Source organism: Arthrobotrys flagrans, assembly GCF_004000055.1.
Source record: "Arthrobotrys flagrans strain CBS H-5679 chromosome Unknown unitig_0, whole genome shotgun sequence".
NCBI classification, from domain to species: domain Eukaryota; kingdom Fungi; phylum Ascomycota; class Orbiliomycetes; order Orbiliales; family Orbiliaceae; genus Arthrobotrys; species Arthrobotrys flagrans.
In genome coordinates, this window is record NW_027137550.1 from 5,138,520 (window position 1) to 5,162,632 (window position 24,113).

Sequence of the window (24,113 nt, forward strand, 5' to 3'; positions counted from 1 at the left end):
AGTCAGCGATTGGTACTACGAGACAAGGCAAAGCCGACCTGCTCTTGATTCCATAAACGAGTTCGCGGCTGTACGGCCGGCTGTCGTTGCCTCATAGCGATAATCTCCGTGCATATTGCCCGCCTCGAGGGTTATAAGGTCAGTGGCATATGTATGTCTACGGCCTAACTTAAGGGTTGGGGCACTTAATAGTCAGGTCTCTAATTAATACATCGTATCACCGATCATGGAAAAGAAACTCAAAGAGTCCTGCTATACACCTAAACTTGTATCATGAACAACTTAACATTCGTTTACTATAGCTAACGATTAAGATACCGGGCCGTCTCACTTTTACGTCTCAGGACCAGATATGCGAACACCTATGGGAGGAGAGATAGCCTAAATTCAGGAACAAAACAGAAAGCAAATAAATTAAAACAAAAAGAACCATGTGCAGGAAGTGAAAGCAAACAGGAATATAACTAAACGAAACGATAAAGCAAAAGCAAACAACAGCAAGACAAAGTTAAACAAAAAGAAACATACAAAACGAAAAAAGAACGGCGGGGTATATACAAAAAGAAAGGAGGTAACAGAAAGAGTGAGGGGAGAGGGGAGAGAACGAACGGACAACAGGCGCCTAACAGGCGCCGAGGAAAACCGCGACCTTGTTCGCGATCTTGTCACCGGCTTTCCGGTAGGCCGTCCTCAACGACCTTACCGGAGACCTCAGCTTTGAGGCCCAGGACGACCGAGGGCCCTGAAGCAGGGACTTTACCGGCCCTCCAACAACCGGTCGTGGGGGAGGAGGGCGTCCGTTCTTGTAGAGTCCTCTTGATATGAGGAACTCTAGGGGTGTCATCTGGACTGGCCCCTCTGGCGGCCGCGGGGAAGGAGCTTCGGTGGCGACGGCGGTTGGTTGGGGCTCGGGTGGAGCCTCTGCCCCAGCAACCGGTGGGGTGGAATCGTCGGCTTCTTCGGCTATGAACCCCTCGGCCGGAGGGGTGTCGCAGGGTGCGGCGACCGGGATGCGCAATGCCCGCGTCGCCACACCCCGCACCCACTCGGCCTTCCCCCTGGAAGGCCCACCCCTCCGAGTGGGATTTGGGGCCACTGAGTTGAACTCCATGGTTAGGAGTTCGTACTTACTCATCGGCGCCGTCATCGGATGACGGGCCCAGTAGTAGTTGTCGTTCAACCACTTGCTTTGGCCGTCGGAGTGGACGGCAAGGCCCAACCGGTTCTGGCAGTAAAGGTGCACCCTCTTGGTGACCTTGTCCTGCCAGTAACCCTCGAAGTGTGGATTCTGGATCCACTCCTGAGGGGTCACCAGATCTCCATTGATATAGGAGATCGGTTCCCCACCGTACATATACTGGCCGAACCGTTCGTCGAACCAGATTCCGTCGTCCGGAATTTCCTCCTCTCCCCCTCCAATCTCGCTGGACTGGGGCTCTTCCTCGGGTTGTGACGGGCATTGGGTCTCTGCCGGCTTCGGCAGAAGGATCTCAGGGATCCAATCGTCATCGTCATCGTCGTAGTCGGACCACCGGTTACTCGCAAGAGCTGGTGGTGTTGATGGGGCCGGCTCAGGAGCAACGGCAAGCTTGGCGGAACAACCACGAGCTGGTGCTGGCCGGGAGACAAGGGTGACAGTAAGATCTTCAAAGGACATGGTCGCGTCCTTGGTCAAGAAAACTGTGGATGGATGCATTCTGAAGTGTATGTAAGCTTCTGCTCGGTAAATGAAGAAGGATGTTAACTGTGGACGCAAATGTGGACATGTTGGGAAAGAGATGGGGTGAGGTAGAAGAAGGAAGATATGGGGTGAGGTGGAAGAAGGAAGATATGGGGTGAGGTAGAAGAAGGAGGAGGAGATGGAGTGAGGTAGAAGAAGGAAAAAGCTAAAGTGAAGTGAATGAAAGAGGAGATAATGTGAAGTAGAAGAAGGAAGAGATGGGGTGAAGCGGAAGAAGGAAGATATGGGGTGAAGTGGAAGGAAGGTATGGAGTAAGGTGGAAGAAGGAAGAGATGGAGTAAGGTGGAAGGAGGAAGAGATGAGGTGAGGTAGAAGAAGGAGGAGGAGGTGGAGTGAGGTGGAAGAAGGAAAAGATAAAGTGAAGTGAATGAAAGAGGAGATAAGGTGAAGTAGAAGAAGGAAGAGATGGGGTGAAGCGGAAGAAGGAAGATATGGGGTGAAGTGGAAGGAAGGTATGGAGTAAGGTGGAAGAAGGAAGAGATGGAGTAAGGTGGAAGGAGGAAGAGATGAGGTGGAAGAAGGAAGAGATGGGGTGAGGTAGAAGAAGAAGGAGGAGGTGAGGTGGAAGAAGGAAAAGATAAAGTGAAGTGAATGAAAGAGGAGATAAGGTGAAGTAGAAGAAGGATGAGATGGGATGAGGTTGAAGAAGGAAGAGATGAGGTGGAAGAAAGAAGAGAAGAGAAGAGAGGCAAAGTGAAAGAAGAATTAGGGAAGTTAAAGCTGCGTCGAGAATTGAGAGACACAATGAACATGGGGAAATCTCATTACTGAGCTTGCAGGGCTTGCAGGTATCAACACTTGAAAGCTTGCAGAAGGAAGCCCGACCACTGCGGGAACCCATCTGAGACGCGTTTGAGATTGAGAGACAAGAGCCTCTAGCATCGAGAACTAGGTGGTGTGACGATCGAGGGTGATCTCAATTACTTACTTGGTATTGCTTCGTGAGAGTAGGAATGGTCTTGATACTGGTGATAAGTTTGACTGAAGAAGAAGATGAGCAGCAGAAGAAGGTGAACAGCAGAAGAATGTGAGCAGCAGAAGAAGGTGGTGTTGGTGGAGAAGAAGAAGAAGAAGAAGAAGAGAAGAGAAGATGGGGAAGAAGAAGGCCCAACTTAAATATTCAAATTTCTCGTAGTTGATCCCAAAATGAGAAGATAAATAAAAAAATTTTTCAATCGACTACCGTCCCAAACAAACAACGGTCGTAGACACCAACACTCCCTAAGAGCCCATTTAGGCGAGCTTGTGAGCTCTTAATGATACCGGTTGCTACTGCCCTGTCTCTATAGTCCATTGGTCTCAGATATACTCATAGAAACCGGATATGCTCATAGAAACCAGATATACAGGGTATTAACCCGAATCAATGAACCGAGACCCGTATATATATAATTCTAGAAGGGGTCGAATTGTTAACAACTACAATTTCCACATCTAAGATTATGCTCTGAAGTAGAATCTGTTGAGATCTCGAAACCCCTTCCACGTATCATGGTTATAAAGCTACTATAGTACTAGGTACTCTTTCATATATTCAAACATGATACAAGATTATAATTAGTCTAAACGGTGAGTTTGGAAACTCGAGACTAAATAGATATACATGCTTGAGCTGATTTAGCATCAGCAAGGCAGGACGCAACCACGATAAGTAAAATTATAAAAATGGGCACCTATGATTCATCACAGGGTCCCTTGAAGTACCTATTTGGACTTGTATCGTATCTTTGGCAGCTGTACGTCCTCCTGGCTCTAGCGAGCCTGACTGTTTATTAAAATATGTTGAAGATATGTTGAATTTTTAAAAAAGAAATTACCTGTTATGGTCTAGCGGCTTGGCACATGCATCGTTAATTTATTGGTTTCCTGAACTGGAATTCTCGAATGGCTCAAGGTTTAGATGTCAAACTCGCGCTTACTAACCATCTAGTCTCTTACCGGTCTCCCACGTACACCTACTATAGCATGGTCTTCTTCATTTCCTGAGCAACTCCGCCTCCTATCTCAAGATGACATAATGCCTAGCTATCGGTTTCATGAATGTTATCGCAAACATTCAGCGCTTCGCCTCCGGATACGCTACTACTAGCATTGGAGATTGTACGCTGCTTACATTCTATATTGTAATGCGAGGTTGCAAAAAAATAAATAAATGAGTATATAAAGGTATGAGGAGATACAAGCAAGTACTGTAATCCGAGCTCTCAGATTTCCCTAAAGTTGTCTAAATCCAGGCTCATTTCGTTCACTTCGTATCTCGTTAGAGCATATAGGTAAACTAATCACGATCATGGGCACTCTATAGAATTCTAAGGTTTGCATTGTAAGTCGTATTCTAGTCAATTTCCGGATCCTGTCTCTAAAAGCGCCTCGCTTCATCTAACGCCAATCAGTAGATAATATCAAAGAAAGAAACGAGAACAAGTAGGCGTCAAACTTGCAAATTATCGATGACAGGACATGATTAACAACCCGGGCCCTTCGCCATTGGTATAGTGCAACATTATTCTAGGGTAGCTAGCGAGCGCATAGCATTCGGATTATAAATTTGGTAAATATGTAGATTTTTGGCTACCATCTCGAGTTCAGAGCCTGTTCTATTCTCTAGTTCAAGAGATCCTCCTCTTAAAACGGATCAACTCCTCCTGTAGGTTCTGAGTCTCAGCGTAAGGCAACACGCATTTAGTATCTGCATCTATGTTGTATACTAGGAAATAATCGCCTACAGGCCAAGGACGAAACGATAGAAACTATGATAATTGTATTTTTAATAACTGTTGTCTTTTTCTTTCTCTCGCTTCGGAATCAAAGGCAAGCTTACCTCAACCGTGCCGTCCTCATTCATTATCCTATCCAACTCGTCGAAGAGTAACGGATAGGCGTCTCGTTTCGTTTTGTCATAATAGACTTTCCCGTCCCCATCTATGATAATAAAGCACTCTGATTGGCCGAAGAGGAATTGATTTGGCTTTACTTTCCATCTTTCACGGCCAAGAAATGCCTGCAGGATCATTTCCGCGCTATCAGACAGACCATGCCAACGGTAGCCAAGGTTGCAGCTAGCGAAAAAGCTACCGTCAGGCCCGAGGCTCACATATAACGAGTCCCGATTGAGGTCTTTGAAGGGAAGTTGAGAGAGCCAGTCATTCAGTTGTGGGTAACTTTTCGGCTTCGAAAGAGCTAGAACATATATGTTAGCCACCCGTAAATAAATTATTGAAATTTGAGAATTGAGATTAATTGAAGAAAAAAGGTGGGGCCTTAGTGTTTTAAATGGTACAAATTTTTATATAAGTTCGACTACGGAGTGGTTTAAGAGAAGGTGGGTGAGTGTATGTTACCCCAAAAGTCAATGTCAGCCCCTTCTGTTTTCCGGTGATATGCATGAAACCAATCTGCCCCCCAAAATGAGAAGCATATATCGTTCGTTATGGGATTACTGTCAGGGCTTTGGGAATTGTATTTATCACCCTCCTTGCGAGGTATATTTTTCTATTTCACGAGTTAGTAAGCTAACACATCTTCTGCCAATGAAGTGAATTTACCCATTTACGGAACCAACTAGGGTTGTAGTCGGGGTCGTAAAGAAAGTAGCCTGAACTTCCTATGAAGGTGACAATGTATGAAACAGGCATTTTGAATGATTTCCTTAGGCTTCCTGGTCTTTGGAGGGTAGGAGAATGAGACCGAGGCCACGCATTAATAGGAAATTGGTGCTGGAAGGAGCGGGGTAATCGGTTATTTTTCCTTTCTAATGGAAGTTCGCCGAATAGAAGGGAGCGGAAATCGCACTTCGGAGTACTTTGGAAGTTACCGCGCATTTCTACAGCAATTTCAAATGTTGTGGTCATTAATTATATAAAGCAGTAGGCTATATGCAAACCTGCGCCATGCATAAAGTCATTTGAAACTTGAATCCATAGGTTGTCCTGTTCATATGTCGGTAGGGAGCAGAGCTCAGTTGCCAGCAAACCACATGTTACCAACCATCTAATCCTTGTCTAGCCATTTACTCTTATGAATTTGTGTCATCACTAATTTACTTTAGATTGATTCATCGTCCTTCCGCGGGCATCTTTGAAAAGTTAATTTGAAAATAATAAGATATCTACTACTGGTTAAACCGCGTATATTTTTCATTATACCTTCCCATTTTATCCCTGATCAACTGAAAATCAAAAACAGTAGTATCTGGCTGCGCTGCAGTAGAAGATATGCTAATTGTATAATTAATAACCATCCTGTCGTGATTAAGGCTTTCCGGAGCATAAGAGCCAATCTTAGGAATAAGGGCACTTGGAATAGTAATCAGTATTCGCGGCCTTAGATAAAAAAAATTGGGTTTTATAAGATGATCTACCTCGGGTATTGTTATCGCTTGAATTTGGCCACAGTTATTCCGGCTGGATCAGTGAGACTCAATACACTACTCAGGTCCGGACCTTGTTATTAATTAGTTACCGCGCACTATTAACAGATCTCTGAGGGAAAGCGCTGAAGATCAAACCTTGGAATGTGTAGGATCGATACGGCTCCATTTCCTTCACGCTGTCCTGTTGTAGAAGGTAACAATCGGAATCGGAGTCGTTCAGCACAACCTCCACTTTGAGGAATCCGGCTGTAGTCATCTTTTCCGTCGTCGAGTTATTCGCGATATGCCAGGCGGCTACCTTGAGTTCTTTCACTGTCGGGTTGCACTCCGTTTTCACTTTGTTCTCCTCGAAGCGGATCTTGATTTCGTCTTTCTTGCGAAAATCTTCTGATATCGATATCATTCCACTTGGATGAGGCATCATTAGGTATATTGTCGACTGAGTTTGGGGAAATGGTTTGCAGATTTGAAAGAAATGGACTTAGCACCTTAATATTAAGAAGAAAAATAATTTCCTCCGCTCTGAGTTGGAAATCAGCCCGCTAATATCGCGATCGTTTCCTCCAACAGCTTGCACTAGCATCTCACCTTCGTTCAGGAGTGGAACTCTCTAATACTAGAAGAAGAGGCAAGAGTGGATCACCTGTGTATGCAGCGGCTGAAGAACATGCAGGAATCCATAGGTCTCACTTCGGGGTCGCCTGAAATGTACAAAGCCCGAAGGTTAGCCCGCCCCCTGCCCCCCACTTACGGCAGATTGAACTAGGCGTTAATTTTACATATTAGATAAAAAGTAATGCAGACCTAGTCTTGCATTGAAGATCCAGTCGTGTACGTGCAGATTTAGTTCTGCATATGCAGACCCAGTCGTGTATATGCAGGTTTATGCAGATTCAGTCGTGTATATGCAGACCCAGTTGTTTATATGCAGATTTAGTTCCGCATATGCAGATCCAGTTAAAGAACATGGTTTAGTAGTACTAGTTACTCTTGATCCAGGTTGATCGTTTCAAATGCGAAGAATACTTATAGTGTTACATTTTTTTCATAAGTAATGCTCTCTACTTCATCTTCAAACCGTTTTCTTGTTTTTACGGGTTGGTTCATCATATCTAGTGACAATTGCAAAAGGAATATCACTTGTTTAGTCCGGGATTTAAATAGCAGCTGAAATCTGGAAACCTGGGTGAATTGGTAACCAGCTTATATATAGAGAATGTATTTGACAAAAGTCACAGCAAACAAAAATTTGTTTCGCGAAGTTATAACAGTTATTGATATATGATGTGACCGTCAACATCGGGACTGACAAGTCTTGAGAATTGGTATTTTCGTTTTTCCTCCCCGCTTATACATCGTATTCAAAGTAAGATTTGTGAAAAAAAAGCATGATGCCATTCTCATTATCTACCAGACTGTTAATAGCTGCAATTAAAAAGACTCTGAGTGAAGATCAGAAAATGAATATTCTCACCTACTGTTGGAACTTGGCAGCAGTCACGCCGCTAGAGTCGGTGAGCGAGATGAATCCGGTATTGCCTGGGCCTGTTTTTTATCCCATTAGCTCTCAAGCCCATAAGACCTATGCGTTTTTGAGTGCTAGACATACCAGTGACGATGTATGTCTTCAATTTGGCGAGTTTTTTGGCAGTATCCGTTTGCAGGAGGTAGTTGGCTTCAGTTCCGTCGTTTTTCCGGACTACCACCCTTTCAAATGGAGAAGAAGTTACATTAGCCTGGTTGGCATTGTTGGCAACAGTAACGTCGGTGAATCTAAGGCTTGCAATGACCTGATCACATTGGACGTTGAGAGTGTTGCCGGTGAATTCAAGGGAGGTGACGGCCTCTGAGGTAGCCATTTTGAGTCTTAGGAAAGATTGATCTCTATAAAGAATAGGTCGACTTGGAAAGATGTAGATAAGTTATACAGTTGTGTTCCTTTTCTTCTTCAGCTCGGATGATGAAAGAAAAAGTTAAGATCGAGAGGCAGGAAAGGAGTCTTTTATACTTGAGATCTCCTAAAATTTACGTTCTGTAGGGCCCTTTTCAAACTTTCAGATAGATACATACGTATTGAGGTCTTGATGAGCCGAGCTCCTAGGAATAGATTATTGCTTTCAAAACTTTTCTTGAGCGATATCGCAAGCTACAACCATCACGGCACCATGGCGAAAGCATCCCTTTGATCGAAAAAGAAAACATTTCATACCCACCGGGCTATTCCACAACCATGAGCAGTACCTAAGTTCCATGCTTGAGTACAATATATGCAAGCCAAAGACATTTCAGGGAGCGCGCTAGATCAGCGTCAAGCGCAGATCAAAGTATGTGAGCGAAAAATGCAGCAAAGGATAGAAGTGTACCCTGCAGTTTTGAATGGGCAAAATAAGAAATATTCGGCTTACTTTCTGTATTTCCAAAGGATCAAAATCAGCCTCGTCGCTATCACACCGTCTTCAAGCTATGCACACTTTTCATAAACGCATATAGCAGACAGAAACGACTTGAGAAGGTTAGAGCTTGAATATCTTTTTTGCTTTTCAAAAATTCAATAAGCAAAGAGAAGTTCTAATCAACCTTTTCTTTCTGTTCATTTTTTCTTTCTTATACTGCAAAATCGAGCAATTTCATCGAAAGAATCTATGACTATTGGCTGAATTATAGCAAGGTTAGTGCATGCAGCTGGAGACTTCCGTGGCTGAACTGCCACGGTCGATTGCGAACACCGATTGCAAACACCGATTGCGAACTCCGACCCTGTACATGATAGTCAAGGGCCATACAGATGTTGGGACCCAGATCCACTTTCAATATCAAGTTTATGAGAAGAAGAAGAAGAAGAAGAAGAAGAAGAAGAAGAAGAAACGAAAGTTGCATATGCGCATGATGTACTTGGACGGTGAGGTTTATTACGGATTAAATTCTCCTCTGCTTTGAAACGTTCATTTCAAAAAATAAAGAGAACATCGCTAGAAGGGATCTGTATCTAAACGATCATAATTGTTTCCCGAGCTTCAAACAACCATACTTGACAGCCGACCCGGTCTAGGCAATCAATCAGAACGTGCAACAAAAAATCTCCAATCGTAGTTTTATCATGCATTGCTGGGATCTTCATAATTGATTGACCTGAACCCTGAGTCGTCGGTCAATTGTCCCCTGATGAGATGTGTGCATGTGAGCTGGTTTCAAGCGGAAGCTAACGGAAGCTAGCGGCCGGGAACGCTAAGCGGGAGGGTTCATGCAATAAAGTGGAGTCCTGTCGTCGGCACTAGTGGTAAAATGGCCATGTGCACGAAAGCAACGTTTGACCTGTTGCGCGCTTCGGGATAGCTGAATAGCCTGGTGGGGCAGAGTGTGGGATGATGTGCGTTCTGGGCATATGCATCTCTTTAACGACACTCTCTTGATTACCGATTAACTATGTAAACCGCGATTTGTACTTGAATTCTCTGTCTAAATTAATACTAGTTAGTCAGTGCAATTCTTCCATCTATGATTACACGATGCCTAATAATGGCTGCAGTTTCAGGGAAGTTTAGTGGAAGGGGAGCATCGACTCTAGGTCTCTTGATCTAGATTGCTGTGTAATTTATATAATTATGTGTCAGAAATACTGTTGCGGGGATGTACCATGCATAGTCGACTAGGTGCAGAATATGATCACTGACGTGCCGGTGCCATAAACCAGCTGCTTCGCAAGGTGAGGGAGACAGTCTTGGACGTGCTTTTCTCAGACCTGTCCTAGGCTTGTATGTCTCTCCGTTGATATCATGATATACAGGACTATAGTTATAAACCATTGACTATACGCATGTTGTACCAATCGCCGAGGCCGCCCACGTCCCGGCCTAGAATCATTTCTGGTGGCGGGGTAATCGTACTCGGTGAATTCGGCTCATTTTTTATGCAATGGCGAAGAATACTCGTTCGGCTCGTTTTTTATGCTGCGATAAAAACCCGTTCTGATGTACTATATGATTTCCATTTCTCATTTCTCAGGCTCCTTTCGTGACGACTTACCCTGTTTCATCATAGACTGTAGTGTTGACAGTGTTAGCATTAATAGATGCCGAATCATTTGAAGCTTCGGAGCCAGCTCCCGGAGGCATTGCCACAAGTGGGTTGTGGTATATGGCGGCATATATCACAATGCGACAAAACCATCAGCCTGGTCGTTAGCCGTCCCCTTCGACCAGGTATAATGACAACTGTTAAGCCCTTTGTATGAGAGCTGTCAAGTTTGTATGGATATACGTGTCCTGCAAATTCTCAACTTTATGATGATGTGTAGCCTCGTCCGGTGGTTGGTGGTGTGTGCCAATGCATGCACGTATAGACCCAGCGGCAGAATCGACATATCCGGGGCAAGACAGAAGCAGGATGCGGGGTCAATGTGTTGTCAAAGTCAACCTATCACATCCCTTCACAAGCCGATCCTGCATTTCGGTTGGCCTCGTTGTAACCAGGATTAATTTCGGTCCTGTTTCATCTCTCCCTCTTCATCAACGTCGACCTGTAAACACCTTGCGCTTTTATCAAACCTTTACTTCTGCGTAGATATTGTCAAATAGCCCACTCTATTCCGCCGCAAAATGGGTGAACTACTTCCTATCGGAGGTTTGCCCTCAGACCCAGTCGATCGGCTGGTCTCACTTATCAGTACATGCAGTATCCAAGATGCACAACACTTGATGGTATGTCTCGATTGTCACATTTACAACATTATCGACATTATAGCCCTCAACTTTATATTTATTACGACAACCCAAAATATATATTTTTGGGCGAAGTTGAGATTGGGATACTCACCAGTGGCAGTTAATGTGGGAAGGATGAACAAGGTTCCAAGAAATGAAAGATATTACCTTCTATTTTACAATAATTCAGAGTTAAGGGAGATTAATATATAAGGAAATATCTTTTGCCAAATTTGTTAACGGTTCACCCCAAGTTTAGTAACACCATTTCTTATCATGAGTTATTTGATTATATTATTTGTTTGGGAAAGAACTAGATAGATTGGTCTCTTAATTTTGCTTATATGATATCGAGATTATTTTTGAATGGTTTAAAATTGGGTTTTGATGTTGTTTTTTGTTGGATAGTATTTGGGGGTATGTTGGCTCCGAGACTGATGTTGGCTTTAGTCTCGGAGACCTCCCATGTGTTGTCATGTGTTGTCATGTTGGCTTGTACTTACTACAGGGGATGAAATTAACGCTGATGTGTTGTGGTGTTTCGACCGTGCCAGTACAGCCCAGTCATTATCATGCATTTCATAAATCAAAAATCATATGCATTTAATAAAAAAATATCATATTATTTAGAGTACCCAAAACAATAAAAAAAACATAAATCAAACAATCAAAGAGTAGTTTGTTGTTATATTATAAAGACTTAAACGAGTGAAATTCACCCACACACCTGCCTACACTAACCTGCCTACACTAACCCGCCCACACCAGCCTGTCCACAGGCCGGCATGCCCACGCCGGCCAGCCTGCTTTTACAGGCTGCTCACAGGCAGGCTATTTACAGGCAGGCCCGTTAATATGTTTTTCGCATTTAATATCTATTGTGGAGTATATATTGGATTTCGACATATTTTTTTTACCTAATCAAAAATTTTTTTTCTTTCTTTAGTAATATCCTCATGTTAGAGATTATCGGTTGATCTCTATCTAGATATTGAAAGATTCCTCCGGCCTCTCCTCCTTCCCCACTCATCATCTCCCAATTCTGCACACCCCTGGATAAGAGCTATAATGGCAAAATAATCAACAAAATAGTGAACAATATAAGTAAAAAAAAAAATACATACCGAAAGTCTAACAACATTATATAAACAGATATTATCGCAAATAATCAGAAGTTCTATTATAATATAGTAACAGGTTAGTAATATCTTTTATAAACAATTTAACACTGATATGTTATGGTTTTCGAGGGAGCCAGTACCTCTTAATTTAGAAACCCAAAAGTTCCAAAACGAAGTAAGGTACATCCATAAACAACCCCTTCTGCTCCGGAATAACTTCCCAACCTGTGTTTAGAAGTACTTTCTATCGGGCATTTTGTTAATGAGGGACTTGAGTATCCATCCCTGGAAATTCTTCCGGAGCACCATAGTTAATCTCGAATATCGACTCGGTGTAGGATCTAGATATAACAATAACAACGCAAATCTCGACTTCAGCTACGAAGAGATCGGCTGGTTTGAACTCCTCAAATTCCCCCGAAGTCTCCAGCAAGCCCACAACCGACCATCCAGAATCATGGTTTGGGATTATAACGACCGAACACCAGCTCTGCGGCCGCCCGCTGCCAAACTCCGCTTCCTTCCTCCTCCGGTCCTTTGATCATACAAGATCCCTCATGTTATTCGGGCGACGATGCATCGATTTGTCACGCAGTACCATCATATATTTGGGATCCGACGAAAATTTTAGTTCCAAAGGCATACTTCGAGGAAGCGGTCGGACGTCTGACGGAATTTTTGCCGGTCTTTGCACGGACTGCCTTCCCACCCGAGCTCCTTCCCCATTACTCAGACGGTTGCATTCTGTTGGCTCCAAATAGACGCCTTCGCGCGATGGCCGATTATATAGTTTTGATCCCGGATGCCTTGTTCCACTTTAATGTTACGAATTTAATGTCAATTCGGGAACCTTCTAAGCTACCTTGAGCTTCCCTTTGAATATGACAAGGTTGGCGTACCCTCATTTCCCAGTCTCATGAACGCACATCTGATGTGCTTGGATAAGTCGAAAACTCGAAGTTTCTCAGATTTCCAAAAGGACCGATGGCGAATGGGAGACCTGAAAGGGAGGGTTCTCACCACCGCGGTTATGCTCGTCGCTTGGAGGCGAAGAGAACCGCGGGGAAAGTACTACGACAACCCGGAGGAATATCCAACCACACTTAAAGAGATACGGAACTGCTTGTCATTGGAGGCCATTCCGGTATTCGATAGTATATATACAAAGCCCAAGATCATCGATGATCTCAAGCTGTATCTTGAGAACTTGAAATTTATTGTTCTGGGCCTAGTATTCGGGGGTGGTACCAACGCACCTATGCATGGTGCACCTGCATTGCTATTGTCACATGCTTACAGTCCGTTGATGTACATACCTAGGTATCGATCAGTGAGAGGCCTTTCAGGTTAGCGATGGCTTACTAGACTTGGGACCGTGCGCGGAGTTTTATACATCTATTGACAGCCTCCTCTGCTCCGGAACAACCCCCAGAAATGTGTTTAGAGGTACTTAGGCACTAAGTAATCAAGTAGCCACTAGTCGGCCTGGTTATCCCTCAGAGTAGCTAAACAAAATCCATTAAATCCATAATGAGAAGAGTGTAGCCTTCTATAATGAGAAGCCGCTTGAAAGGTAATGAACGATTGTATATAATACAGCTTATTCCCCGGCTAAAAGGCTTGTGTGCGCTTTTCAAAATCTTTCTTCCAGCTACACTTAGAAAGTAGCCCACAGAGCAAGATAAGCGAGGGGCCACCATGTGTTCTAATCCTCATCTTCCTCAATCCAAGAATTTGTAAACATCAACTCTATAGTAGAGATGGATAATCTCCGCCATCTCACGCCAATAAACAGCTACACGCATTGGGACCCATGGTTGATCAAGAAGTCTCGGCGCTTGTTTCGTGCCACTTAATCGCTTGTTACGCAACCCCAATCCTCCCTTTTCATGACTTCTGACACCCCATCCCTCTCCGATATCGTCATTTCTCTCTCTTTCGTCAGCGTCCCCGGAATCTTGGTCGGATGGCGTTCCTTCCTTTTGAGTCTGCGCATCTTGCCAATCCCTTTCTGGCACAGGTAGAATCATGTGAACATTGATGAATCTATCGTCCGTGAACTCGTGTTCGGCCACACGACCACGGGCGGAATAAACATTGGCTCCTGGCCATTCAATTTCTTCCTCGTCTGCTGTCCTCAATGGTTGCGATAAATCATCGACAATCAATGTGTATTCGCCGCGAGGAACATTAGGGTCCCCAGTTAGCTTGACAATTTCGAGGCGCTTCCTTGAACTGCTTGTCGTGGGCTGGTGGAACAGCAAAAACTCCGCTCCATGTGGGCCGTAGTCCCCTATTCAACAATGTTAGACTTTGGTAAAAGATAAGGCTAGAGGTATCGAGAGAAAGAACATACCAACCCAAATTCCCCTATACGGATACTCCGGAGTTGGTGTCCAAAGCTCTTCATCCAACTCTGCGAAAGTTTCCACTCTTTCTCCCATTCGAAAACGATTCTCCAGATCGCCGGAAGTATCTCCTAAGACCGCCCATCTCCTGAGACGAAAAGCTGTCTCGCTCAAATACCCACTCCTTTGTTTCATCTCGTCTGATTTCCACTTTTCGTCTTCGTTTGGAGTAGCTTTGCCTTGTGGTACAATAAAGGAACTTCTATCAACGGCAGCTCCCATGACGTCATTGAACCCGCCAACAGATACAAATGTTCCATTGATACTGATGTTACTCGGAAGTCTCATAAACGGGCCTCTCTGCTTTGAATTTGCGCCGCCTTTAAATCCGCTAGGGCTTTCGTTTCGAACTCTCGTTTCGGCAGGAATAGTTGTCGGAGGCCAGACAGCCATTTGGGAGTAAACATCGCGCTGAAGTATAGCTTCGGCACGGAAGTATGTTGCTAAGATCCCGCGTCGTGAAACTGGTATCTCTCCATCTGCTGAAGCCTTGGAGTTTGGTGAAATTTTGAGCTCGGGTTCTTCCCGAATATTTACTTTCGGGGAAAAAGGAGATATTATGACATCCGGGTTGTAGGACCATGTTGTAAACTCTGCTAGTTCGCGAGAGGGCGCTCCAGTAAAACTAAAAGCTTCAAGTGTACCGGATAATGGCATGTACTTGGAAACAAGTATGGAGCCAAAATACTGACGATCCCCAATGAAGATTTTTCGCTTAAGGTAGAGGTGGGGCGCAAGGGCATGATGAAGAGAGCGATATGAAAGATAGGGGTGGGGAGAAGGAAGATCCGGCGAGTCTACGATGTTCTCCCAGAGTGCATCGGTGAACGAATGTGTTTGGAGAGAATGGCATGTTAGCGAGATGGCGTATAGAGAGATGGCAGGAAGATATAAGAGGATCTGATGCAGGATCTCTGACGGAAGCAACAAGAGTCTAGGCGTGCCACCTGTAGATACTGGATCTTGAGGTTCTTCATCCGACCCTTGCCCCTGTTGGGCAGAACTCTCCGGGTTCTTGGCTCCCTTGCCGTCCATAATGGTGCTAACTAGGATATGACGTCGATAATTCGATAGTACTGGCTTGCAGGGTATATCTGCAGGGCCGGAAGTTACTTTTGGATAAAGCTCGTTTTCTCGACTTGAATCATTTGCATCGGCGTCCGATCCACGATTTCAGCGATGTTGCGATGTTTCTGAGAGTGTGGTCGTCCTTCAGAGACCTCCGCATGCGACAGCTTCCCCGAATCCCGCCAACAAAAGATTGATTTATCCGCAGTTACGCTCTGCGATAGAAGCAATGCTAAAAACCTGCTTGTGTGTCATCGGTTAGTAAACGTATTCATACGACTTCCGAATACCGAGATAAGCAAAAAGATATCGTTGAAAAGGGCTAAGGCCTTGGGATATTGGGTCTCGGCTTCGCCGGCGGTAGATGGGAACGTGAACGGTCGTGGATGAGGGTCTGGGCCGACTTCACGATGTTGCCTTGGTTCTTGTAGCCTGGTAAAGAAGAAGGAATCGGAAGAGAAGAGGGGAACAGGTTAATACCTTTGAGACTATTTCTTAAGACCCTGTAGATCGACGTCTGGATTGCTGTCTGGGGCGCCTGTCTGCAGGTTGGAGTTCTTGGTTTCGTGTCACTGTCACTCACAACATTATCGCTGGTTGAATTGTGTTGCAGCCAGGCAAATGGCCCTCCCTCTCCACTATGTTATTGGGATGAGCAGAATTTAGATTCCTGCAAATATTTTCAATTTCTAGTACTCTCGTAGTCTCGAGGCCTATGGTATTAGGAGACAAGCTATCTAGTTCAGGTAAATTTAAATAGGATTTATCGAATAAATTAAGAGGTCAGACGCTTTATTGTTCGTACGGCTATTGTACAAATACAAGTACACTATGATGACAGATCATAACAGCAGCTCGCAAGATGTATGTATGCGTAAATTTATATTAGAAAATTATACGACTACTCAGATTTGAAGAGAGAATGAATGCAAAAACCGCGAGATTCTTTTTCTAGCAAAGCTAGAAGCATCTATTCGAAAGGGCGAAATTTGAGCATGTAAGCATAAATAAAATTCAACCTGGATTAGCCATGTCAATCATCAAAGCATATCGCGCATGGCATCTCAAAATGAAAGAAAATGAATATTAAGCAAAGAAAGGGTTGGGTGCTTCTGGTATACAGCTCTTGCTGTAGATTACATTTGTCGCTGTCGATGAAAAGGTGCCTCTGTTGAGCTGAAATTAGCATTAGTCAATCCAACAGGGCGATGAGGCTCCAAGTGACAATTCCTAGAAACAAGGTACAAGGCGGCATCGCATGAGCGGAACTGGATAAATGATTGCTCCAAGTTATCGGCGACTTCCTGGACGCTTTCTAGTTCTGCTTCCTCTTTACCGTTAAAAAGCATCATTTTTTGCCAGCTAAAAGGTGGGTCGGTAAACTCGCGCCGAAGCCAAGCGTGAAACTTTGCGTGAAATTCATCAAAATCGTCAAAAGTGAATCGGCGTGTGCCCTTTGACTCTTGCGAGAATTGATTCTGTGGCATCCTCGTGACGAGGAGCTGGTATTTCTTCCTCTTTGATCGATCTTGAGCTGGGTTCGACTGGTTCATCGGCTTACTTATTTCTCCTTTGAATCTAGATTTTGGTGCTGGCTGAATCGAAGATACACTAATATCTATAGAAGATTGCAGAGACCCTTCGTTTTTATTTAAAACAACAGCAAGGGTAGCGGGAGCATGTCCGAAAGCTCCTGTGCCCCGTGATACTGAGTTATCTCCAGGCCAGGATGTCGGGGCTTCTTCATGTAAATCTGAACCAAAAAGGTTTCCGTATTGGAGATGGGCGGGGTTCACAGTCATAGGATTTTCGAAAGACTGGTTTGAACTATCCATTAAAGAAGGGATAGGGTTGTGAACATTTCCTTGTGAATCACTATTCCCGAGCCCGAAGTCATTAGTGAAGAAAGTGTGCTGGTCATTTGACTCCACAGGAACACTTGTAGAACTCCAATTTGAGCCTGATATATGCCTAGACCCTAATGAAATCCTCTGTTCCGGGCGATTGATTGTCTCTGCTATTGGCCATGAGGTTGTGGGTGGATCTGCTGTGACATCTTCCACCGGTGCTGAGAAGGATTCTCGGTTCGAGCCACGGCTGCAGCTGGTTGGTGATAGTGCTCCGACGTTGTGGTGGCGATAGTCCGCCTGAGCGCCGTATGGAATGACCCCGTTTCTAGTTCTAGGAGATACACCATCGCTGCTGAGGGGAGGAGAACAAAATTCAACTTTATTATGTACCTTCGGACAATCGAAGGGCGCGGATGTCGAAAAAATTTCCTGCTGGCTCGACTTGACCGAACTGGCACCTGACCTGGACGAGCCAGCTAGTGACTTCCTAGATATCGTCTCGAAGTCTAAGATACTTGATTAGAGTTCTGAAATTACATTTCCTACGGCTCTGCAATCGCAATATTAATACAAGAACTCACATGGATTTGGGCGTTCGGTTGGATGCCAGTTCGGATTGCAAATGTCGAATACCTCGTCCCAACTTCTCGCTGCTCTGATATCTCTGGGCAACGTATTCCCGAAATGACAACGCTTGAGATGCTCTCTGTCGTTGGAAATATTTGTCAATTTTTGATCTAGGCAATGAAGCATAATACGGAAAACTATTCGGTTGGGATATGGGTTCTTACTTAATTCCTGATAAGTTTTTCCTCCGTATGAATAGACAACGTGCGTGTTCATTTCGGCCGGGGTCTGCTTTTGCAAACGGGCACGCAAGCGCAAGCCGCAGAGTCTGCGGCTCCGGGCTATTCCTGTCAATTCGTTTGGAGGGTGGTGGGTTGGCATCTTCATTTTCCTCATCCTCGTCTACGGCCCGCTTACGCTTCTGGCCCTCTCGCCCTGGTCCCTTTGCGTGACCATTTGCATTACCCGAACCTCTTTTTTTATAGTTATCACATCTTTGAAACGACCCGTCTGGATACATTCTACCGGGCTCTGAATCACCACATAAGTCGATAAATGTTGGCGAAATTTTACAGAATTCCTGGTTAAAATGCTTAGGGCTTAGGTCCTCGTGTCCGGATTCAATTAATTTCCTGAGGTAGTCAGTACACCTTATCCTGGGGATTTCCTTAATAAATGAGTCGAGAGAGTTGTCGTGGTTTGCCTTCAAGGAGAGTCTGGGGCCCCGAAAAGAATGACCAGGAGTATGATAAAGATTTCCACGATACCAGTTAGTTGCAAGTTTTTGATATAATGTATACTTTTTGGTATACATGGGATCGAAGCCTTGCAAGATGATGAAAGCTAGTTCTTCAGGAATACGTAGTCCGGTGCCTCCTTGATTACAAATAGATCTAAAGCGGTTGGGCAGACCAGTATTCCGAAAAGAATGGACGGGGCCTGGAGCTATGGTATTGTCGATTATGTTGTAGTATCCAGTTTTAGAGGCCAATGAAGGTCCAAATGGGACAAGTCCATATCCAATACCGCGAGGAACAGTTCTAAGAGGTCTACTAAAGATCGTAGTTGATTTCGAAGATATTCCAGTATCCTGATAAAGGAGTCCAGAAGCCTTAGAAATATATCCAAGATCCGGAGAGAGGGGTCCACTAATACTTTGCACAAGAGAACCCCAATATGGTAGGGACGATCGTGAAGCCACAGAAGCCATCTTGAAATTCTGTTCCTGTGAGTTGACCAGATCGCACGTTAGAACCTTGCTCCGAATGTGTTCAAACTCACTGAATGCCTGCCCTGACCTCGATCAACGAACTGACATCTTACAAATGTCGGATTTTTCATTGACGAGACATGCAACCCAGATTGTCTGACGCATTATTGAATATTTTGGAGGCCATTCGAGATGCTCGAATTTTTATTCTTGTTACCTGGGATTGTTGAAATACGAGGTTCGAGGTTTTCCAGCAACCCTTAGTACTTGTTGGGTTCTAGTTCCGGTGGCGTTGCTGTAGACAGAATGATGCTTCCACGGAGTTGAAAGAGGTCGGGGTCGAATGGTCGCAATCGGGACTGTTGACAGACGCACCACAAACCGGGCGGTAGGATCGAATAGCAATAACGAATGCGTGCCTTGCCTCGCAAACCAGTGAACTTACCCCTCTTAAACAACGTTCCACTACACCTCTAGTTTACGGGACAAAGCTAGTATCAGAGATCTTTAGCAAAGGACTGTGAATGTAGGTAGGAAACCTTTCCGAAGGGAGAAGGAATTCGAAAAGAAAGGATCCCATGCAGGCCATGGGGTATCGACATTATTTATAACCCCCTCTTTGCTCTTCACATTCGATTGCGACGCTTCGAATCGCGAGCTGCGACGGTTGGATATAGCACTCTGCTAGGAATCATAATCAAACAATGCATACGAGAACAACTTGCTTATTGGACAAACCCGCCCCACCCTCCATATCATGATAGATGAGATACGCAAACGGACCACCAGAGCGCACGGACGTCGCATTGTGACGTTGCTGACGAAGCGACTGTGGCTGTACTATCGCCCAAGCTTGAATCCTGCATAAAACGTATGAGGCTAACATGTTTCGTTTGCCTTCCCTCGACATATTTGTCAGATGAAAGAGGGGACATATTCTTGGTATCAATACGTATCAGATTAAACCATGTTTGATCCGGGTCGTAAGCGGATCTGGAACGAAATTCTGCATCATCCTGCAGGCCGACTATGGTAAACGAGTAGCTTATATCCGTGGTAACAGTAACGCTATATAGCCTGGTGCTAGTATATACATGCAACTACGTCTCCAACTAAATCCTTCATGCTTTGTGCATATCTTATGCATTTTTCCTAAGGCGATGCTTTCTGTTTCCCTTTGTCTTTCGAAACTAGAAGCAACGTCGCATTGGTTGTCCGGTATCGCATATGATACATGCGTATATCCATTAGTACCTGAGTAACATCTGAAAGTCTTGAAGTGACTTCAGGATCAGCTCCTACAAATTCCATTGTTTCCCAGGAAAATAGTGGATCTGTAAATGTAGCTAATATCCAAGACTCAAAGCACATTTTGAAGTTTTCGTAACTGTCAAAGTCGAACTGTTTGGGCCCCTGGACCTCCGTAGAGCCAGAAATAGGGTGCTTCCTAGCTACCATAAGGGTATATCGATTGCTGCCTGGTTCGTTTCTAGGTGCTGGTGGCGTAGAAAGTGCTGTTACTGACGAACCATCGGATCTACTTTGTGTGAGACTTGGTGTGCAAGCCGATGAATTTGGTGACACAAATGATGCAGGAGGGTCAGTTCTCAGACTTGGCGTTGGAGGGAATGCGGCTCCCAAGGGGGGTTATTAGGTAGTGTGCCAGGATATGGTAAATCGGTATTCGGAATGTTTAGTTCGTTTTGAAGCACTGGAAAGAGCTCCGCAGGCGGGAGATTCATATCAACACCATAGTTAAGGAGGTATTGCGGCATACTATTAAACGCTTCGGCAAACTCAGGACCTGGTGGCCATGCCATATGCGGAGCGGCTCTGGGCTTTATCCATTCGTTCAATGCCTGGGAAAAGCCAAATTGGCCAGTCAGAGCTGGTTGATATACCGGCTCCAGGTTGTTTTGTATCTGTGTATTACCCATAGCATTTTGAGATTCTTCAGGGAGTGGCTGGGTAAAGTATGGGTTGTCTGTATGTACGAGACCTTCTTCGAACCCTCCACTAGCTGGCGGTTGGTTTATAGTCGAGGGTGCTTGGGATGTTGTAATAACACCGTTGAAGGCCGGCCCCGCTGTTGGGCTTGTGATATTACCACGGGTTGTGTTATTTAAACTAAGATGTTGGGGTGTTTCGCAACCAAGTGCAAAGTTTCCTGCCGTTGGCAAAGGTACGCCAGTAACAGGCCGGAGAATTTCATAGCCGATATTGAGATCTTAGAGAATCAGAGAATATTTCCAATTAGTAAATGTATATCTCTTTTTGGAAGTTCGATCTGAGCGGGAAATTTTCGAATGCATACGTACAAGGACTGGGAATGGGGTTGCGGTGATCCCAATCAGGGATACACACACGGAAGACTCGGTCCCATGTTTTACAAGCTCGTATTGCTGGAGGGAGTTTCTTGTCGAAGTGGTTGCGTTTTAAGTGCTCCCTATAGATACGTGTACGTATATGTTAAGTAGTGTATCGATATCTGGGGCTAAACGGCATCGTAACTCACTTGACACCTGCTAAATCTTGTCTGCCAATGAGTGCACATGACGGATGGCTCGAAGGGTTCCCTTTGCAAATGGGCAGGCAAGACGAGAGCCAAGTGAGTTCAAATCCTTTTTTTTACTTCTTTTCTTATTCGACCGCTGGTCATCGTCATCTCCTCTGCCTGCATCTTCTTGGTCATCCCTCTTACGCTTTTGCGAATTTTCGTGGGATTCCTGTGTTTGGTTGCCTTCAATTTCGGTGATCTCTGACCCTTCTGTACAGTTGATATGACTCTCTCCGTTTTCTTCTTGATCTTCTAGGTTATCACCTTGCTCAAGTTGGGAATCCGGGTAGTTCTCAGCCGAAGAGGACGATCTAGAGAAGGGCGTCGTGGAGGCTGACTGCGATTTCAAATGATACTCTTGAAGCAGAAAGTACTGAATGAGGATATACAAAACCGCCACCTTCACATCTATTTCTTCTTGATAGCCGGGACCATCATCTGAGGGGGAGGAAGGTAAACTTTCTATGCATATGGTATTGGATTTTTCCAGAGGCCCAGGGCTCCTTAATCCCAGGCCCGGCGATGAGACTGGAGTTGAGGTATCAAGGTCCCCAATTATTGTATCCTCGCAGATAGTCAGCTCGGTGGGTTGCTCGCTAGATTGCAAACTATAATATCTCTCGTCGACGTCGGAGCATTGAGGCCTAACCGGCACACAGGTGTTAGCTAAATTATAAAACCCTTGCCTTGAACACTGGAATCCGTAGGACTGTTCGAATGAAATCAAAACACCTACGGCGGCGCCCAGCTCCCAATTGGTTGCTCAGTGAAGAAACAATATGTCTGCCCCGCTACTGGCGTTTCCGCACCTAAACTCATCGAGGGGGTTCTACGTCAACGGTTGGAACTGGTATAACTGTTGGAGAAAGAGGCGAGTCTTTCAAGCTTGGAGATGCTACTGCCTTTGCCCCAAAATTTTCGTCCCCAGTTCGAGCTTGCTTTTGACGAAGATAGCTCAGAGCCGGTGTGGTCAAATTCCCAAGCTTACATTGAGTAAAATAAGGAATCCTGTGATCGTACGATAAACCGCATATGTTAGATGAAATATCTGTACTAGGCTCTGCGGAGTTTCCCAATGGCAAGATGCTCGGGCTCGAAGCTATAGGGGTGTGTGCATTAGGTTGGTTTGGGTCCGGATCCTTTTCTCCAGAGGTCTCGTTACTCTTTTGCATGTACGTGAAATCCCTGGCGGATCTAAGTTGGCCATAATGTTGGCGAACAGTATTCCTTAATCTAAGAGGATTCGACATAACGTCCTTGAATGAGGTAGCGGACTGTGGCGCTAGTGATTTAGATTCTGTAGGTACTTCAGAAGTCTCGTCTTCTTTCTCGGACGCTCTCCTAGACTCTGGTGGTGTGATAAAATAATTATTCTCCCGCATCAGCATCCAAGAATCACGAGTCAACTATACGAATATTATCCAACGGATTGTTAGTACTGTAGTGACCAAACATATATTATGTCTATGAAATCGTAGCGTTATTTCAATTGACAAAGTAGACACCGGAGGAGAGCCTGAAAAACTGCAATAGCAATTTATCTTACCTTTGTCCCTTTTTTCTTACGCCGGTAATCCCGTCGCAACTGGCGTACGGTGCGAGCGGTTGACTCTGTTTCTCGAATTTCCGAAACATTTTGGTCGCAAGAAATGCCGTCCAGCTCGGGAACCGGGGAGAATGAGAAACCCGGGGTACCCTCGGACCCTGAAATCGATGCGCCCGAGCTGAGCGAAGGAACAGATGATGGGGATGGTGTACCGGACACAATCTCTCTCACTTTCCCTCCTTGCGATTGCGGCCTTGGAGTTAATCCCTCCCACATAGACGGCTTAAGAGCTGGATATAGAGCTTGAGGCGGTATAACGCCCCCGGACATAGGTGGCGTTAAAATTTCTTCGGAGTCGATATCGATATAGACTCCACTATTCAAAGTCTCAAACAGTGGAGGCCACGGCGGTGGCGGCGAGGCTCCAGGGAATCCAGAGCTAGAACTTTCTTTATCCGTGAGATTGAAAGTCTGCAGAAACGACATATTGTCAGTTACGCTGGTAAAACTAAGCATGACGGACAGAGTTTCTTGGAAACTTCGGATCGATCCTTAATATTTTACAAGTGATAGTACATTTATACGTACAGCATCTTGCATACTTTGGTCCGAAGGTTCGCTCAAGAACGGATTTAGAAAAATGTCGCGGGCGACGGGGCTGTAGACATCCATGAGTTTGCGAGCCTTGTCGTTGTAGGAATACCTAGGACCGTTAAGTATAGTGTTTTGGGATAGGGGGGGTACGCTCGCCGGGTTCACAGGCGAGTAAGCCGGTGTGTTATATTCGAAGTGAAATTGACTGATAAACCTCAGAGTCGAGCTTTGAGACGCCTCATTCTCCATTGTTGGCCATAAGACCTTATTTTCTCCGTGAAATTCATTTCCATCTCCAATATCCCCTTTTGCACCAGCACAGTCCAAGCCAGACGACAGGTATTCGGTTTCGTCGGACATTGGAATTTTGTGATATTAT

The 24,113-nt window shown here is 44.9% G+C and overlaps 6 protein-coding genes across 6 annotated transcripts; all 6 read right to left on the bottom strand.

The window, feature by feature from the left end:
• Nucleotides 1-622: 622 nt before the first annotated feature.
• DFL_004532 (uncharacterized protein) lies at nt 623-1,696 on the bottom strand (the record flags this gene model as incomplete). Its single annotated transcript, XM_067633641.1, has 1 exon — nt 623-1,696. One exon carries the CDS (start codon nt 1,694-1,696, stop codon nt 623-625), a length of 1,074 nt encoding a protein of 357 aa, XP_067491789.1.
• Nucleotides 1,697-6,198: 4,502 nt separating this feature from the next.
• Nucleotides 6,199-6,537, bottom strand: DFL_004533 (uncharacterized protein; the record flags this gene model as incomplete). The annotated part of the gene is made up of 1 exon (XM_067633642.1): nt 6,199-6,537. One exon carries the CDS (start codon nt 6,535-6,537, stop codon nt 6,199-6,201), a length of 339 nt encoding a protein of 112 aa, XP_067491790.1.
• A 1,050-nt stretch (nt 6,538-7,587) lies between these two features.
• Nucleotides 7,588-7,972, bottom strand: DFL_004534 (uncharacterized protein; the record flags this gene model as incomplete). Its single annotated transcript, XM_067633643.1, has 2 exons — nt 7,588-7,658; nt 7,723-7,972. The coding sequence occupies 2 exons, from the start codon at nt 7,970-7,972 to the stop codon at nt 7,588-7,590; spliced, it is 321 nt and encodes a 106-aa protein (XP_067491791.1).
• Nucleotides 7,973-13,655: 5,683 nt separating this feature from the next.
• On the bottom strand, nt 13,656-15,377 carry DFL_004535 (uncharacterized protein; the record flags this gene model as incomplete). Its single annotated transcript, XM_067633644.1, has 2 exons — nt 13,656-14,227; nt 14,291-15,377. The coding sequence occupies 2 exons, from the start codon at nt 15,375-15,377 to the stop codon at nt 13,656-13,658; spliced, it is 1,659 nt and encodes a 552-aa protein (XP_067491792.1).
• Nucleotides 15,378-15,642: 265 nt separating this feature from the next.
• Nucleotides 15,643-19,168, bottom strand: DFL_004536 (uncharacterized protein; the record flags this gene model as incomplete). Its single annotated transcript, XM_067633645.1, has 6 exons — nt 15,643-15,650; nt 15,891-16,048; nt 16,551-17,766; nt 17,842-17,966; nt 18,052-19,046; nt 19,109-19,168. The coding sequence occupies 6 exons, from the start codon at nt 19,166-19,168 to the stop codon at nt 15,643-15,645; spliced, it is 2,562 nt and encodes an 853-aa protein (XP_067491793.1).
• A 1,476-nt stretch (nt 19,169-20,644) lies between these two features.
• Nucleotides 20,645-24,094, bottom strand: DFL_004537 (uncharacterized protein; the record flags this gene model as incomplete). Its single annotated transcript, XM_067633646.1, has 8 exons — nt 20,645-21,264; nt 21,356-21,483; nt 21,553-21,559; nt 21,739-22,238; nt 22,331-22,403; nt 22,583-23,000; nt 23,141-23,611; nt 23,729-24,094. 8 exons carry the CDS (start codon nt 24,092-24,094, stop codon nt 20,645-20,647), a joined length of 2,583 nt encoding a protein of 860 aa, XP_067491794.1.
• Nucleotides 24,095-24,113: the final 19 nt, after the last annotated feature.